The sequence below is a fragment of the Polyodon spathula genome, chromosome 10, assembly GCF_017654505.1.
Source record: "Polyodon spathula isolate WHYD16114869_AA chromosome 10, ASM1765450v1, whole genome shotgun sequence".
Classification (NCBI taxonomy): Eukaryota; Metazoa; Chordata; class Actinopteri; order Acipenseriformes; family Polyodontidae; genus Polyodon; species Polyodon spathula.
Window position 1 is genome coordinate 5,662,085 of NC_054543.1, and position 19,005 is coordinate 5,681,089.

A 19,005-nucleotide genomic window follows, 5' to 3' on the forward strand; every position below is an offset into this window, starting at 1 on the left:
AAACTTATGGTGTTTCACAATACAAACTAATGCTGGAGAACATTCGATAAAGGTAAAATAAAAAAAAAAATGAGACAGACAATTAGACTTATTACATGACCAATATGGACTAAAATAAATGGGTTGAACTGCTCAGAGAAAAACTACAGAAAATGAATACATCCTTTAAAAAAAAAAAAAAAAAAGCCATCAAAACTGTTTCTTAACATGGGCTACAGAAACCAGTCTGCTTTTTCGATTTTCAGTTTTTAATGTAAATAAAGCGTAGTAGAAAGATGGAAACTGATTTCCAAGACCTATATTTTTTATAGCTCTGGTAAAAATGCAGTGATTCACTTTGCAATGTATTGTCCTTTGGGATTTGAGTATTTTGAACTCTACACCAATAATTTATATTACAGATTTTACACAAGCAGCATCGAAATGTAAAATGGACAGTGTGCAGAATTCATAGAACTTAATCTTCTGGCATCATAACATCTATAATTAGTACAGACATGAGGAGCCTCTCCTACTTCATAGCTATTTAATAGAGCACTTTTATCTCAAGACAAATTAGCATGCCACAGTGGATTCTTATGATTAGAACTACTCATTTCCTGGTAAAAGAATTTTGCTGATCATGTAAATTTGAAGAAACACTGACGCCAATTGCAGTATTTTGTAAGTGTGTTGATAAACTCTGCAGTAGAAATGACCATATACAATTGTATAAGCATAAACTCTGCAGTAGAATTATATATATATCATATATATATATATATATATATATATATATATATATATATATATATATATATATATATATATATATATATATATATATATATATATATATATATAGACCTGTATAATATATATATATATAAAATCTGATAACCTTTTCTACCACTTGCTTAAAAGTCAGATTCGACACTGATTTTAGGGGCACTGTATTCGTTGAAAATGGCAACTAACTTGATCACTTAAAATGCATCTGACTTGAAGGGGACGGATGAACGAAACCAGAAAATAAATACTGTACACCATCAGGAAGCATTCTTGCACAGGTCTTGTGTTTAAACTCTGTTGCATCTACAACTGGGTTCTTCCTTTTTGCAGAATGTAATGTTTATTATGCTGTCTGCTGGGTGAATCTTGGTGTCCATACTACAGTATTCCTCATTCTACTTATCACTTAGCAGTACTTACGGCTGGAAAGGAATGAAGTGCTGTTTGTCTTCATCATCCACTTTGCCCGTTATGATATCAGAGACATCCATGACTAAAATACAAAAAGTTCAACTCAATACAACATGTCTGTTTACATCCATCACACAGTGTATTCCAATTCACATTTTAAACCAATGCTTTTCAAAGCCACTGGAACTCTACTTGTGCTTGTGCAATACCAGATTTCCCTGTACACAGTAGCGGAGCCAGCAGTAACGGGGGGGGGGGTCTGAAGATTGGTTGGCCCCTCTCGACTGCATTAACACCCACTTAGAAAAATACACATCCACACACATGCTTTAATACTGTTGCCATCATCTACTCAACTCCATAACCAGCACAGGCTGATCAAACTGGCCCAAACTTTTTTTGCTTTAAGAATGTACAGGCTGATCTAATCTGCCCAACTGCGCATACTGTCTTTACCATTATATATGATATATATATTATATAGATATATATATATATATATATATATATATATATATCTTAGAATAGATAGATATAAAATCTATAGATAAAGGAGCTTTACTGCTACAGGAGTATGTGGTCAGGGTTGGTTGGTGACAAAATCAATCAAGGGAGCCGGTGTCGTACCAAATAGTGCCTCCCCGCAGGACAGTGTGTTTTTGCTAACTGCGCATGTGCAGAACTTTGAAGAGATGCGCACAGCGGAAGATCAGGGGAGGCAGTATTGCAGTTTTCCTCTGGGAAAAATAATACATTGATCGTTAGATCTGTGCTGTTTTTGCATTTTTTTAAATGTATATTCAGTTGGAATGTAAAGTCTCTCTCAAATGTGGGGAAAACCAAGTTCTTTTCAATGTTCTTGTATTTTTCATTAATAAACCCCTTCATTGTTTATATTAATGGTATTCTTAAGAAATCTGCTGGATTCTTAGTACCTCAATAGTGGGCATTTATGTACCGAGTCTAGTTTTTTTTTACCGTTGTTATGGTCTTTAAAGTCTACTTTATGCACATCAGCATTGCACTGTACAGTAATTCAGCACTTCTGCTACAAAATACAATCATGACACCAGTAAATTATAGACAACTACTTTAATAATGGGGCCCCTAGTGTAAGACTTGCTCCCCCTGGCATGAAAAGCTAGCTCCGCCCCTACCTGTACATAAATACAAAGCACTCTGTCAAAACCTTTGTCTGCCTCTGTTTAGTTTATTTTAGTACTAAGTCCTTCGGATGAGACATAAAACTGAGGTCCTATTGTAAGTTCACCTCCTCGTCTCTAAGTTGCTTTGGATGACCTATTATTATTATTATTATTATTATTATTATTATTATTATTATTATTATTATTATTATTTAATAATTATTGAATATAAGAATAATAATAATACACAAGTATAACATAAATCACCTAATATATTAATAAAACAAATCCTTCTTGACACAAATACTTTGTGTTGCTTTGATCAACACACCTTTCATGTGTCTGTAAAGTAACATATATGCAGCCTAGAAAGATCAGCCAGATCAGCCAAACTGTTCACAGCACTGGATCAAACAAATTATAATAAAAGCAACAATATTATCGTGACAGAATTTAACAGAACTTCTCACATATATGTTTATACATGTGGCGAGACAACCTCTTACAATTGTCAGATTCTTTTTCATGTCATGACCCATCTCATCCCCTCAGTGGAAACAGAGTTAAACAAACAATCTCAGTGTTACTGGGACCAAGTCTGGCATCGTATTTACCAGCAGTGTCTGGAGAAGCTTGCCATTCTTTCAGGGGATGCCTGATTGGGTCTGTGTTTCACAAGGTATTAACCAATACCAGTGATGTCACCTTAGTTGCTCAATTTTTGGCAGAATAAACCTGTACATTCTAAATATCTCAGTTTGTCTGTTAAATTATATACAACTACTTAGTTTGTTAGTTAGTTAATCAGTCATTCACAGATGCTTTTATCGAAAGTGACTCACAGAGACTAGGGGTTGAACTATGCATCAGCGGCTGCTGCAGAGTCACTTAAAATAAGACTTTGGTCTCATCGGAAGGATTTTATGGATGGTGGCTATGGAGGGATCCGGTGTGCTTCAGGCAAGCCAAGTTGATTTATATGCAACTTGACTGTGGCATGAAACCTGTTGTCTGCAGCCAACTAAATCAGCTAACAATTGATCTGTTCAGAATGGAAATTACCTGCAACTCCAAACGGTCTCCGTAACCCAAAGGTAAGTTTTCTGGTGTTATTGTCCCTTAGCTCCATGCGCCCCACTCTTACAATCTGACACACAAAACTTATTTTCTCTCTTTTAAGATCTTTGCTTCCAAGATCCTGCAAAAAATAACGATACACAGTCAAAACTACAGGAGACATGCCCTGGTACTTTGCAAGTCCAGTTTAATGAGCAACCTTAGACAGCGCCTTTGAATAAATGTGTGTGCTTGCAGGTTCTTAACAGGCATATGCTGACAATGAGAATATCTGCTACGGGATGAATGATTGGCAATTCTGATCAAGCTCTTGCTGGTGACCAGGCTTTTTGTACCCATTTGCTGCAATTTGCTCAAGCAATGTTTAACCCTTTACAGTCCATTTATTCAGCAGCTCTCTTGTTTGTTTATATCCGTGTTATGTCTGTGATTTTCTTTGCGCGCTGGATGTGGAAGTAGCTATCTTGTTTGTTTGTGTCCGTGTGTGTCTGTGGTGAAGAGACTGTGTGTATTGCTCAGATCCGCCTCCTTTTTTTTGGCTTCTCTTGGCCACTGAAAGCTTTTCTCAGCTTCTTCCGGAGAAAAAAAAAGACTAGGGACCTGCGCTTGACGTCTTTTTGATGATGTCGGGCAGGGTCCGACATCGGACCGGAAAGGAAAAATTGTAATATCGGACCGTGTCCAATATAGGACCGCAAAGGGTTAAAATTCAAGCACAACACTAACCGCCCGTTCACTTTAAGATAGTCACAAGGAGCCATTCCACACTTGTTAACAATTATGTAGCGTGTCTCTCATATAGGTCTCTTAACAGCCAATAGTGTGGAATGACCTTTAGTAAAATCCCCCCCAGGATTTAAATTAGGCAAATAATATCCAAACCTTAACAGCACTTCTATACAGACACAGCTGAATTACACTCATTACCTTCTCCAGCTGCAAGCCAGTAAGCATTTGAATAACAGCAACCAAAAAAAAAAAAAAAGATACTTACTGTGAAAACAGCCCGAAGGTTGTTGAGTCGATCTATATCTTTTGGCAATCCCGAACTTGACCATCGTACAAGGTAGTTTTCACTAAATACATAAACAGGGATTGTCATGATATATATATATATATATATATATATATATATATATATATATATATATATATATATATATATATATATATATACACATACATACACACATACATACACACACATAAGTACATATTATATATACAGTACCAGTCAAAAGTTTGAGTGCACTTGCTGGAAACAAGATTTTTTTCATAAATGAGAATGTTTTACGTCGTATACGTTTCTGTAAATACCTGGAAATGAAAACACGTGTTACAATATACAAAACAAAACATAAGGAGTATCAAAGCAATGTTCAAGAAAATTGAAAATTGTCTCTAAATCTTGGATTCCTCAAAATAGCCACCCTTTGCCTTAATAACAGCCTCACAAACGAGGCATTCGGTTAACAAGTTTCAGCAGGAAATCACCCGACAAGTCTTCCCAGCTCTTCTGCAGCAATTTCCAGAAATGCAGGACACTTGTGGGTAGCTTTGCTTTGACTCTTCTGTCCAGTTCGTCCCATACAAGTTCTATGGGATTGAGGTCTGGAGACTGGGCAGGCCAGGTCATTAGATTGAGTTGTCCTTCACTTTCCTTCTTCGCCAGATAGTTCTTGCACAACTTTGAGGAGTGTTTCGGGTCATTATCTTGCTGAAGAATGAAGGACTGCCCAACTAGCCATAATCCTGATGGAATGGCATGCCTCTGTAGTACGCTATGATAGCCATGCTGGTTGAGCTTGCCATGGGCTTGGTAAGGATCACCAACTCTGTCACCAGCAAAGCAACCCCAGACCATAACACTGCCGCCTCCATGCTTGACAGTGGGAACCACACATGCAGAACTCATGCGCTCACCCTCTCTGCGTCTTACAAATACTTGGTGGTTGGACCCAAATATTTCAAATTTTGACTCATCGGTCCATAAGACCGACTTCCACTCCTCAAACGTCCAGTTTCTGTGTTTTTTGGCCCAGGCAAGCCTCTTCCTCTTATTCTGCACTCTTAACAATGGTTTCTTTGTAGCAATTCTTCCAGTTCGGCCAGCTTCACGCAATCTCCTCTGAACAGTTGATGTTAAAACATCTGTACTTCTAGTAGCTTTTAGCTGAGCTTGTATTTCTGGGGCAGTTAAATCCCCGGTTTCGCAGACTCGTGACTTGAATTAACTTGTTCTCTGATTCTGAGGTCACCTTTGGCCTGCCTGACCTTGTTCGGTCCTCAAGAGTGCCAGTTTCTTCAAATCGTTTGATGGTCTTGGTCATAGCAGTTACAGACACTGCAAAGTTCTTGCGATTTGTCTTAAAGATTGACCTTCATTTCTTAAAGTAATTACAGACTGTCTTTTTTCTTTGCTTAGTTGAGCGTATTTTGCCATTTTCTGCTCCCTTACATTCAGGAATGACAAACTTATGCCTATGCTACCTATATTTATAGTAATCATGGACCCTCATCTGTTAACAATAATTGCTGACAAAAGGTTAATTAGGTAACATGCTAGTTAACTCAGAGAATACCTAACAAAGACACTTTTATACTTATGCCAGTGTTCTAACACCGTTTTATACACATTTCAGACTTTTAAATGACTTGGGCTTCAGACTGAAATCCCCTTGCTTTGGGTGACCATTTCATTGAAATTGACAAGATTTACATTTTCATTTAAAAATTTAATTTTTGAATGCAATTCACTTATGGTTATCAGCTTATATAAGTACACATATCATATAATGAAATATTAAGTGTTTATAGACAAGTTTATACAGTTAAAAGCATAGATAATCATGAAAAACCTGGTTTCAAGCAGGTGTACTCAAACTTTTGACTGGTACTATATATATATATATATATATATATATATATATATATATATATATATATATATATATATATATATATACATACACACACACACACACACACACACACACACACACACACACACTCAACTACTGCTACTTCTTTGGCTTGCAGGAATGATGCATTTGACAATTACAATAATAATAGGAAGAAGAAGAAGAAGAATTCTACACACCTGATGAATTTGGATTCCACGGGATCATATAATGACATGAGAACCTCGGCATCTTCTCCTATTTTGCACACTACATTCTTCAAGGTGACGAAAAGGGCAAAAGATGGAGTAGATGCAAACTTGGCTTGTCTGTTTAAATCAATATTTTGTTTCTGAGACTGGGGATTAAAAGGAACAGAAGTCATAAATATGTAGATGTACAAACACTAGATTCTCTCTCTCTCTTTCATTGGTGCTATGACAAAAAAACACCACACCAATTGGTCTTTACACCTAGAAGTACCAGTTGATATGAATGAATCACAGGGAGTCGTAGTAGCTTTTAAAATGTTACTTCATTAACTCCACAACATACCTACCATTTACGTGGAAGCAGGTGTTCATCATTTGGCGTACATCAGTATTTAAGTATCTTAAATATATGCACACATATTACTCACACATATATAAATATCTATATATACACACACACAGAGGAGAGTAGACGGGGATAGCAGTTGAAGGTCAAATTGTCACATGACTTAAACAAAATAAGAAATCCTGGCACTTCTTCAGACAAGCCATAATCATAAAACATTATTACATTTGACCATTGTCTTTATACTATACACATTGATTACAGGGTTATTCAAAAGTTCCAATATATTGATGGCAATGTTTTAGAAATTGCTTACACTGGCACCACATCTTAAGACACAAGGACAGAAAGGTTTGACCATTTCAAAGTCATTTTTCAAATTAGGAGGGCTTTAAATAACCGTGTACTGTATAACTATACACGCACACACTAAAAAGCATACTGAATAACAATACTATAAAATGCAACCAAGAGGACTGCCCGCTGTCAACTGTTAGCTGATTTAGTAGGCTACTGACAATAGGTTTCATACCACCATGGAGTTTCAGCTAAAATAACTTGGCTTGCCTGAACCACACTAGATCCCTCCATAGCCACCATCCATAAAACTAGTGAAACATCTTACAATGCCCAAGGACCCACCTGACTATCCATCACACTCTGAAGTACCACTGCACCTAATCCACCTACCAACAATAGATCTTGTGTAGTTAAAGAATAAAAACAACACTTGGCTTTGTAGGACTTAATCCTGTGAGAAAAATAAAATAAAAATACTCTTCCATCTTTAAGCCAAACATATCCTGTACATCAATCTACTCCATTACAGAGCAAATTGAGCATTGTATCAATGTGGAGTGTTCAAAGTGGACATGATTTTAAATTACACTGATCCTCTCGCTTAAGGTAACCGATACAATGTCACCTGATGAAATGAAAGAACATGAAATGGTCATGTTAAATATATTCACACACATTTAATTTGCCAGTAAATGCAGGTGTTAACTCATTTTGTGCAGACTATGGAGGCGTGCTATCCTGGCATAATCCAGAGGGTCCAGTTGACGCCCTACTGGACAAACTTGAAAACGGTCTTTTCCAGTTTAGCAAATAAGCGTACTGTACAAACAAGTCCATGTCTTTACCTGCTCCTCCTGGATTCTCTCCTCTATTTGTTTGGATGCTGCTTCATGAGCGAGGAACAGGCTGATTGTACTTGTCTGCTCAGGGTCCATAATGTTCCCATCTTCATCTCTTACAACCAGATCCAAATCAAGATATCTGTGCAAAGACAGAGTCACTGAGCCACAGCCGTAACACACACATCTACAATTTGGCACATGCACCCCCTGGCCAAAAACCAGTGATAGCAGGATTTATTGATGAGCATGATTGTCATCTTTTCTGCCTCCATTGTTGTGTAGTGGAACAATTTTTCTGATATATTTTAAAGTGATGAAAATGCCTCTGAAGGTACAACAATAAAGACCATTCCACTGTCCCAGGCTTGCTCACACCTACTAAGAAGCTGCACTTAACATGTGCTGTACACAGAGTAAAACAGGTGAAGAAGTCAAGATTTCCTGTGAGAAGGACAGTACAGTCACTTCTAGCCAATGGACATTGAAGGTCTTATTGAAATGGAATCCAGTAAACTCATTACAGAGTTGCCAGTGGACGGGGGTCCCTGTCATAGAGGCCAGAGGAGATGCCGAGATGAAGATTGTGGCTGACACTGAAGGGTGCGCTCCTTGGGAGTGAGCATGAAGGAGAGGGAAAGAAGGCCTAATTTACTGTTACCAGCGGAGCACCTGACCTCAAGCTCTCCATTCCATACCATCATCATGAACTTAAAAAAGCACTTTAAAAAGCGCAGTAAAAGCCATTCAAAAGGGGGACAGAAAGGAGAGACTAAGGCTAGACTTCATAATGGATTTAAAAGGTGTGTTGTTACTTTAAATGTCATGTGTGAGGATGGAGTGGACCCCGAGGCAAATATCCGAGTGCTAAATTCATTATGAATCTACCGCAATTTATTGTATACACCTTTCCAGTACTTTACTGTTTGATATAACTTTTGTCTAGAAGTCAAGATGAAACTGCAGTTTTGACGATCACTTTTTGGATGCCTTACTGAACAGATCAAAAAGAGGAAAAAGTACTTTTTAGAAATATCATGCAGCATGACAACAAAATTTCTTTGAAATTCATTAAAATGTTCAGAGTATTAAAACAGACCTTCTCTTAAATGAGCAGGACAGCAATACTTACTTGTTCCCATAATCTATTTTAGAGGTGACTTTCTGTTTCAGCTCTTGCAGCTCATCTTGTGGGAGGGTTCCAGAGAGAATTTGCGATCTCCACTCTATTAAGTCGTATATCAAGTCCCTGACTGTGTTGAACATTTCCCGCTTGTCTCCCTATTAATAAAAAACACACATACAAGACTACTATCACAGCATTAAACTCATATACACAAAATACATCTTGCTTGATGAGCAGGAAATCTTTGCTATACTAATTAAACTTCAGTTATAGGCTATAAACGTGGCATGGTTTTTTTTTTTTTTTTTTTTTTTTTTTTTACATGAGCAAAACAAAAAAATTGACAGATCCTTACAGCTAACACCACGGTTTACTTTTTTAGAACTGAAAACAAGTTTTACAAAGGTTACAATTCATTCGTTTCGCCATCCCACTTAGAAAATGTATATACAAAAATCAATTAGAGGGGAAACTGAAATAAGACCCATTTTTTGCTGGCATAGTTAGCATAGTAAATAATAATCTAAACATGAAGTTGATTGGCAGAGGAAAGGATGCAGAAAGGACCAATGAGCCTAAACATTATCACTACTTACAACATATAATTCCCGCCATATTGAGGCCCATTCCCGAAGAATGGTGGTAACTTCTTGCACCAGTGGAAGCTCATTTGGAACGACAGTTTCTTTCTGCCTGGAAATGCGGAATTCCATAATAATTACACACACAAATGAACAATCTATTTTATTTATTAACAGATGTACATGTTCAGTCACATAGTTTCACCAAAAATGAAATGCCAATTCAGACAGTATTAATATTTTCATTGTTAGGTTGAAATGCATCAATTGGTTAAGAATGGCCTGGTAATTTCAGCCAGGTGCTACACAGCAGCAGCACATGCACTTGTGTACGAAGAACAAAATACTAAATTCAGGCAATTTACTATAAACCCAATTGTGTAGGGAACGTCACAGTTAAAGTAACCCAAATAATTACCAACAGTACTTTCCATGTTAAATACCTTGCATTTAAAGAGACTTGTTTATTTATTTGGGGGGGGGGGGGGGGGGGGGGGGGGGGGGGGGGGGGGGGGGGGGGGGGGGGGGGGGGGGGGGTTGTGTTTTTTTTCTAATTTATGGAGACACATGCACATCTTACCTAAATGTGACTGAAAAGGATGAACACATTTACAGAATTGAAAAGTATCCTGTATTTCAAAGGCATAAATGCCTTAGATAATCTATTTTAATAAATGTAAAAACCAATAGTTTCAATATTTAGCAGTAAGTTGTGCTGTATCTTTATTATTATTTATTAATGTATTGAGGCAACTCACCCATTGCCTTCAACCGTTGCATCTTTGAGGTGTATGTAACATGCAGGAAATATACCCTGTAACACAAAAAAGCAGTAGAAATTAAACTCTGATTGGGACTGCAGTAAACTAAACCAGGGAACTGAAGGTCAATGGGCATCCTCTGATACCACCTTCAAACCAATCACCTCATTACACTCGGAAGCTTGACAGTGGATGCCGCCCAGCTGAGCTCACCATGCGCCTAACCACTAGGGGCCACTTTAGTGCTAGGAATGATGTAATGCCCCCCCACCCACAGGGTTCCAAGCCAAGATCAGTAACTTAACACAGCTAGGTCACGAACTTGATTGTTAATGATTACAAAAAAATAATAGTAATAAGAAGTTGTACTAGCAAGCAATGCTACAGTGTGACAATAAGTGTCACTGCTAGATTAACTAATTTAAATGGATATTTAAAAAAAAAAAATAACAATTTAAAACATTTATAAAAAAAAAAAAAATCAGGGAGGGGAATCTGCTAAGGACAATCCCTTTACAAAGTGCCATGAAGTATCTGTGATCTGGAAAGGGCGGTTCATAATTCAGAGCAGTTGGTTTCTGTGACTTGCTGAGTAATGAGTCTAGCAATAAAATCTTTACCTTTTTTTTTATAACTTTAGAATTCATGTTACTTCCTTAATGACAGGTCAATGTACCTACCTTTTTGGACTTTCTTCTTATCCTATAGCCTCTGTACCAGCCTGACAAGAGACAAGAGAAGAATTATGATGGGAAACAGCATCAAAAAAATAACGATCAAACTTTTCTATGAATACCTATGCCTAGTTTCCTTTGGGGCTGCAGGCATAAATTATTCAATCGTGTCTATAAAATACACTGAATAATCAGAGAGACTTTATAAAGTCCTACATTTATTCCTGTTCAGCAAACTAGGGAATTTGTGGAAGGGAAAGTGATATTTGAGGAAAATATCAGTGAGGCAACATGCAACTTTCATTAACCAGCTGGTTACTGAATTCTACAGCTTAGTGAAACAAAGAAAAGGAGGTTTTATTTCACTGTGCAAAGGCATACATTTTAATACACACGAAGACATTTATTGCAACATGTCCAAAGTTGAAATAACAAATTTAGCTATTACAAATCAACCGTACCGATTTATAAAGAATTTATCCTGCCAGAAATGTTTGCAGTTATTTCCAGCTGAAAAAAACAAGTTATTATACAAAAAAAATTGAGAAAAAAACTTCCACAATGCTGTCACTGATAGTGCTCTGAACGATCGCATGCACCATCACTTAAAACAGCTGTGTAAAGATTGACAGCAATCTACTAACCTTCATATGTTTCTAATATATGTGCTGTGTCCCCAATTTGCAGAGACAGCTCCTCTTCTCCTCTGGCATCGTAATTATAGATTGCTGGGGGGGGGGGAGCAATAAAGCAACAGACTATTAGATACTGAAAAACGTAATAAACTCCTACTGTGCTGGAAGGTGGCGCCAGTGGTTCCTGAGGGCCTGCCATGCGCTCAAGGCTCAGCTTTGAAACATACATTATTTCTCAATTATCGCAACACCACAAGACGAAGAGCACATTATGACAAAGAATGACCCATATTTAGGTCTGTTGTTGTGTGTGGACAAAAAATATACTTTCTCCCCCAAAAAATAAATACATTGTTACTGTTCCAACATCAATACATCTTAAAATTACAGAATAATTCCATCTCACTGGTAAATCTATCTCAGTTACACATGTGAGCAGGAAGCCATGCCATCTTCATGTAACACAGCAAAATAAAAAGGTCTTTATATACCCTTTAAATCACTGTTTTTACTCAACATTAATACAGTGCAGATACCTGCAGTATCTCACTGGATACAACCTAATAAGATGTAGCACTTTACTTTAAGGGTCCATTAAAGTTTCACTCAACGCCTGCAGCATTTACAAGGAACGCATTACTTTACTTTTACCTGCGTTTCACAACTGTTTGAGCAATCAGGCCTATACTACCTCTGAACCTTCGCTCTGGAGCGTTGACCAGAAGAAACAGGACTTCTCTTAAAAGTATCGTCCTGTAGCCACTCCAACCTGCAACAACGTTGGAGCGCTGATTGAATGGAATGGCTTTTATAGGAACAGCAATCAAGGTAGGTAAAACCATGCGTTTCTTCTATACACTGCAGTTTGTCATGTAACAAGCATCTTATTAGACCTAAAGGATTTGACTACATTAAAGAGAACACTATTACCATGCAATGTCATTTTCACACTATCAGCTTCATGTTGTCTTATAAAACAATAAGGTCTAATTTAATGCCTTGCATAGAAATCCAGGTTAACTGCTTGATACCATTTATACAGTAGCAATTTTCAGATGAAATGAACTTATTTGAATTTACAATTAAAAAAAAAAAAAAAAAGACAGCACTGTACTTGCTCCTTGCATTAAGCTCACAAGCAGATACCAATTTAAATTATTCAGTGAACACCAACATCAAATAGCATTTGACCAAAGAGAAAAGATTTCTGAAGGAGTCCATAACGTCTAAATTCCAGCGAGTTAAACTGAATCCAGCCAGCAGCATGGAACCTATACATTTGGATTATAAGGTGTACAGTATATGATCTGATAATTACAGGTTCTTCAATGCAACTTGATTATTGAATCACTTAGTGCAGTAAATGTTTTTTGTTAGCACACCAGGATTCAGAACAGACAAGATCACTTGAAACCAACAGTGGCATGAATAACAGGCACATTCTCAAACATTGTCAATGTCCATAATGATTATAGAACTTCGGAACGATTAAAGATTCTGTCTTAAAATAGTAATTTCAGTTTCGACTAGTCTCACGCACAGCTGTTTCTCCTGGAAGTTTCTAGTGAGTAATAATATTTAAGACATCTGTAGGTGACAAGACCACAAATTACCCCACACCCCACCCATGATCTGCCTGGATAATTTTTTTCTCCAGTCCTACAGTTAAAAGAAACACCCCTTTCATCCTCTGCATTAGACCGTCATTGTGTAACTTTCTCCATCAGTGCATCTCAGCTAGGAATGACAAAGTTCCAACTGCTAATGGAAATGAACAAGTTTGACTTCAAATCGGTTTCATGTCAGTCCCTGGGGCAGATGGGAAGTGGGCATCGGTGTGTTCTGCATGCATGCAAGAACTCATAATACAATGTGCCGCATGCTTAGAAGCAACATTCTGTGGTTCAGAATAAAGGTTAAGTAGTCTATTCCCCATACGTGAGCCATGTGATTTCCTCATGAAACACCTTTAAAAAGAACTCGGGTGTTCAGTTCAGTAGGGATGTAGCTGCGGTAACAGCGGAATGCAATTTTTTTGCTGGGGAGTTGGAACACATACCAGAATGTTGCAGCTACTGTAGTCTATTTTAATCCACGTGGGCCTCTTCAAAAATCTTATCGTCCACATAGAAAATAAAACTGTAAATTCCACCACACAATTCATACTAAATCAGCCCACAGTCCCAAATGGAAGCAAATAGCGTAGCTAATAATCCAGCCTCATAAGTCTCTACAGCCAGATAATAAACACACTCAAGTCTTTAATAAGCCTCAGAACACTGTGCTTACAGTAATCTGTGCACAGTTTATAGACTTTTTTTCAGAGAAGACCGAGTCATGAGTCGTCCCCCCCCCCCCATAGCCTACTTCCCTAGAAGGAGTGGCATCTTAGTACCCAAGCAAACTTACATAAAATACAGGGTTTACTGCAACAGCAACCTACTGCAAAGCACATTGCTACATTTTAGATAACGACAGTCCCGTGGAAGAGGAATGCTTCCTTACTATACAGCTTCTCAAACTTGCATGTACCAAGAAAGCAACAACTTTACTACTTTCTGGAATGCTCTCAAACAGCACATATCTTCTGCCTGTTTAATGCCCTGGAAGACATATCCCCCAGTTACTCTGGGTTTATGAATACAGAAGCAGTGCCACACAAAGAACATACAGATGAAGCGATAAAGCATTTTACACCAAGGGTGGTGGACCAAGGGTCATTTCACTCCCAGTTTAATAGGTGTAATTCAGTAACTAACTGCTACAAGAGATAGATGCACATTTAATTAGCTCAAATTAAGAAGTGGCTGGCTGAAACAATCATGTGGACTGCAATACCTATTACCTCAACAGTGTTACACTCTAATAACTGTGACGCACAGGCCCTTTCATATCAAAACCATGACTTTCTTTTTTGTGTGTGTGTTCAGTGAAAATGAACCTGGTATTTGGAAGGCAGAGATAAAAAGAGCAGCTTGGGAACAAAAGGACAAAGGCTTACTCAGGAGAAAAATTTAGTCTCTTGCCAACAACTGCATTGTATTTTAATGAGCCGACTGCTTTGCAGCAATCAAAAGTACATTTTCAGACATTTCCACACCATCTGGCTCTGGCACAAGGACATCCTCATGCAGCACCGAGGCGGCATTTGTGTGATTTACGAGAAGGCGGCTCTGCATTACCACAACGTTGTTTTTTGAATGAAGAGCAGTCCTGGTTCGGTTCATACAGCTCAGGGGGTGGCAGCTCGGCAGGTGCAGCAAATTTGGCTCCAAGACAAAAGAGCACACGTCTGAATCCAGCCTGAAAACAACTCTGAAAATATCCCAGCACGGTGCAGTAAACAGCACTTTAATCTCAATCCAACTTGGGTCTTCCTAACTGATGCCTCTGGGCAAGGCATTCCAAACCTATCGTACAACGCTGCATTCTCTTCCTAAACCTTTGGAAGATGAATGTTCAGCAGACCAGCTGCTCTAGAGATCATCCAAAACGCTGTAGACTCCTTGCCCATGTGTGCACAAGCTGTAATAGCTGCAGAGGTGGTTCAGCCACAGGGACTGCTACATTTTCTTTTACATCACATCCTCATAATGCAGTTGTTTATTGTTCCAAGATATTTATCCTGGCTTGGGGAAAGAAGCAAAAGACTAAATGCAGTCCCCACGGCCTACAATATGCAAATACATTTTACAAAATAGGTGTGATTCACCAAGAAATGCAAGTATATCTAAAAGGACTGTGCCCCCAAACACCATGTTGGGGCTTTCTGCCAAGGTCTGCCCCAGATATGATAGTGCCCTGCTAGGCAATTAACACCACTTCCTGCAGCTGCCAGTATTCCTTCTGAGGGCCAAGTGGGCCCAACCCTACTTAGCTTTGCAGAGATCTGATAGGCTTTAATGCCGCAGTCTGGCAGAGAAAAGGAATGTGCAATACAAAAGCACCTAAGATCCCGAGTCTGAACTGAAGGCTACTGCATTTCCTCCCTTCCCCCCATTGAAGCGTGTTCTTGTGATTGTCCTCTAGACTTTCATAAGGAAGGATATTCAGCTGTAGACAGATGTATACATCGATTGTATAATTTATACAATACTTCCTGTAACTTCAGTTCCAACATCTGGAACACAAAAGGATCCAATACGCCTTGCAGTGCTCGAAAAAAAAACCCAGGACACATTTTATATCTTGCAGCTACAGAGAGGGCTTGCTGAATGGTTAATATGCATCAACTAAAAAGCAATGCCAGTGCTGTAATTAAAGATCAATTGATCTAACTAATTAGCATGTACTGCCTCTTTCTATTCAAACCTTGTAGATGCCTATGCCAGATGCAGGCTTTACAACTTCTGTTTGTTGGCTACCTGCCCCTGATAGGTTGCTTGCAACCTAAAGTTGCAAGCAAAGGATAAACACAGGTAGTACAGCTCTGTAGTAAATGTGTGTGCATCACTGATATGGCCGGAGGCTGAAACTATGTGGCATGATGAGATTGTTGTATACTGAATAACAGCGGCATTGAGACTTTACTAAGGGAATCATAGAATGCAGCGCTGTACCAAATAAGACACAAATTCAAACTGTACTGTCTCTATACGCGAGAAACTTTTCTAAACTATCTGAATTCAACCAGGTAGCTATCTGAGGAGAAGTGAATGACGCTTTGACATTGTGTCAGCAGTAGCTTTGTAGAACTACTGACACACAAGAGTTCATTTTCACTGTACAATGCCCACAATCAAACCTGACCAAGAAATTACAGGAGAAAGCTGAAAATATAAAGTCTGCTATTGAAATAGCAGCATTGAAGAAGCAGCAACAGAGATGCCAGTTTTATAAAATCAGAGAAGATATAAGCCCCTTCAGAAAGATGCTTCAAGACACAGTATAATTCTCTGCAGTATTTTTCTTTGATTTGTTTCATAACAATGTTTTCTATTACAAGGTCAGATACAAGCTTTAAGAATGTAATTTATGCTACATAAACCAATTAAATACCATTTGCTTGCTAAAGGGTAGATTCATTACAATAACCATGTTGCCCATATTAGCACCTTAAATCTAGATGATGTTTACTGAAATTAGGAAAACGAGGTCCTCAAAGAGAATTTAGCAGAACATGCCTGAAAGTAATCAACACTGTCTACAAAACATACATTTTGCTCCCAAAACTAATTTTATTAAATGTTTAGGCTTAGTACTGACAAGTCCTCTTCTTTTGCAACATTTATTCACACAGATCAGAGAATGAACAAAAGCCCTCTGTGTACAACTCAAATCTTTCCAAATTGAGGGTGTGCCAGATCGCGCAGCGCTGGAAATAACAAATCAATACAGGCGCTCTACCAGCCAAAAATGAACAATTCAGAAAGCCAGTCTAATAGAGAAGCTTCCTCTGTCCCCTGGCTCAGTGCAACACAGAATCCCAATCGAATCCCTAAAGCACTTGTTAAAAAAACATACAGCAAATATAATAAAATGCGATTCTACATATCCGTTCTAGGTTTTATTGTGATCTTAAATCAGGCACACCTGAGCATGTTTTTAAGAGACAAATGTTTAATTGTATGCTGGATTGAGAATTTGACGCTGGGATCATGCGACTATGCAAGATATGCAACTCCCACTGATGACAAAGTGGCCTGAACAGCTACTAAACTGTGCAGGTTTATTGCTATACACGCAGATAGACCATTTATAATACAGCATCACAGCGGCACAAACTTGCACGCAGGAATGATCATGTCACATTTGAACCTGTTTCCTTATAAACCTTTAAGAAATGTTTTTCTGTGTTGCACGCTCGACTTAACCAACCAAGGGGACGAACACTCAGGTGTGTGTAATCAAGCAAGAGCTGTTCAATGACTCGGCCTCCTTTGCATTGGGAGTTTTATTTCCATCTAAGAGATATACTTGATGTTCATTTCCTATTAAATGTTGAAGGGCGTTTTCAATTAAAATGTTCACCTTTTTCTCGCTTGACTTTAATAATAAATAAAGCTCCAAAAGTCTGCTTTACAGCAACTGGAAGGAACAGATAAGTTTTTCACTCAGTCACCCATAAAGAAAATCCCCCATCTAAACGTCTACGTATAGCTGACTTTTGTATAATTCTCTTGAAAACCTGCGTTTCATTGCACCGGGTTAGCTATCTCCTGGTCCTGGAAAGCGGATGAGCATTATACTGTATTTCCTGTAAACCTGTTAGTTTGGACTCAGTAGGGACGGGTTCTTATGTGTTATCTAGGGGGAAATCCATATTTATTTTATTTCAAACCAGCCCTGTCTGCCTTTTCAGAATTTTTTTCCCCCAGTTGAAACAAACAAACCCATGGCCATCTGTCCAGTGGGCAAACATCAAAAGGCATCAAGGAAACAGTACACTTATATAGGAAATTAATTCATTAAGTCCATGCAAATTCATGCAATCTTTCATCTGATGTCTTAACATTATTCCAAAAGTTTTTTTTTTGTCTTTTTTTTATTTATTTTTATTATGAAATGTATATACTTCTTTCAATTTAAAATAATGCAACAGTTCCCGTCTTTGAAGATCGTGTTTGTGGTAACCATGACACATGGAACCAAATACAAGCAGACATGTAGCTGGTGAATAAAATCATTGCAATACCAAAACAAAACTGTAAAATGACACCCATGTTTATCATTTTGTACACAGTGGATGACTTTTCGTTGGCTGTTCAAGGACGCACGCTTCAGGCACGCTTACATTGTTTTACAATTATTATTCACATTACATGGCCTAAGGCTATCACCTGATTTATGATACTTGAGAAATGTGTACAGCAAATCAATGCTCTTACTGCTGACAACATTAAAAATGTAAATGTTCATAATGCCACTTAGCTTTGAAGTACCAAAGAGAAAACAAAATAATTCACAAAAACAAGACAAAAGCAGCAGAAATAAGCATCCACAAGCTGTGTTTGTTGTCAGTCACATGGGCCTGTGTAGTGCTGTACTTTGAAATGATAAAATACTTTACAAACAATATAAACAGCTAGCAAAGCCAAACCGCATTCCTATCTGCAGTGAAGATGATTTTCACTATTCCGACAATACTTGCAATATCTGTTGCAAACGATCAATTTTGAATGCTGCTATGTTAAAACTGTACAACTCCTAGCATGCTCCGACATGTTTGCAAGACTGAAGATGACAATTTGCAGCAAAACAATCCATACGTTGCATTTATTTTAGCCC

At 38.0% G+C, this 19,005-nt stretch overlaps 1 protein-coding gene across 3 annotated transcripts in view; it reads right to left on the minus strand.

Annotated features, from left to right (window-relative positions):
- The window catches only part of LOC121321739 (dedicator of cytokinesis protein 1), a 205,995-nt gene that overhangs the window by 181,675 nt on the left and 5,315 nt on the right, over positions 1 to 19,005 (minus strand). For all 3 annotated transcript variants that reach the window (XR_005950971.1, XM_041260857.1, XM_041260856.1), the window contains exons 2-11: positions 11,788 to 11,871; positions 11,150 to 11,190; positions 10,467 to 10,522; positions 9,724 to 9,820; positions 9,134 to 9,282; positions 8,008 to 8,143; positions 6,505 to 6,662; positions 4,399 to 4,480; positions 3,390 to 3,525; positions 1,192 to 1,264 (exon numbers count right to left, since the gene is read on the minus strand). Coding sequence is in view for 2 of the 3 variants with exons in the window: in XM_041260857.1 (XP_041116791.1) it covers positions 1,192 to 1,264; positions 3,390 to 3,525; positions 4,399 to 4,480; positions 6,505 to 6,662; positions 8,008 to 8,143; positions 9,134 to 9,282; positions 9,724 to 9,820; positions 10,467 to 10,522; positions 11,150 to 11,190; positions 11,788 to 11,871 (1,012 nt within the window). In the remaining variant the exon portion in view is untranslated. The remainder of the gene's footprint in view (positions 1 to 1,191; positions 1,265 to 3,389; positions 3,526 to 4,398; positions 4,481 to 6,504; positions 6,663 to 8,007; positions 8,144 to 9,133; positions 9,283 to 9,723; positions 9,821 to 10,466; positions 10,523 to 11,149; positions 11,191 to 11,787; positions 11,872 to 19,005) is intronic.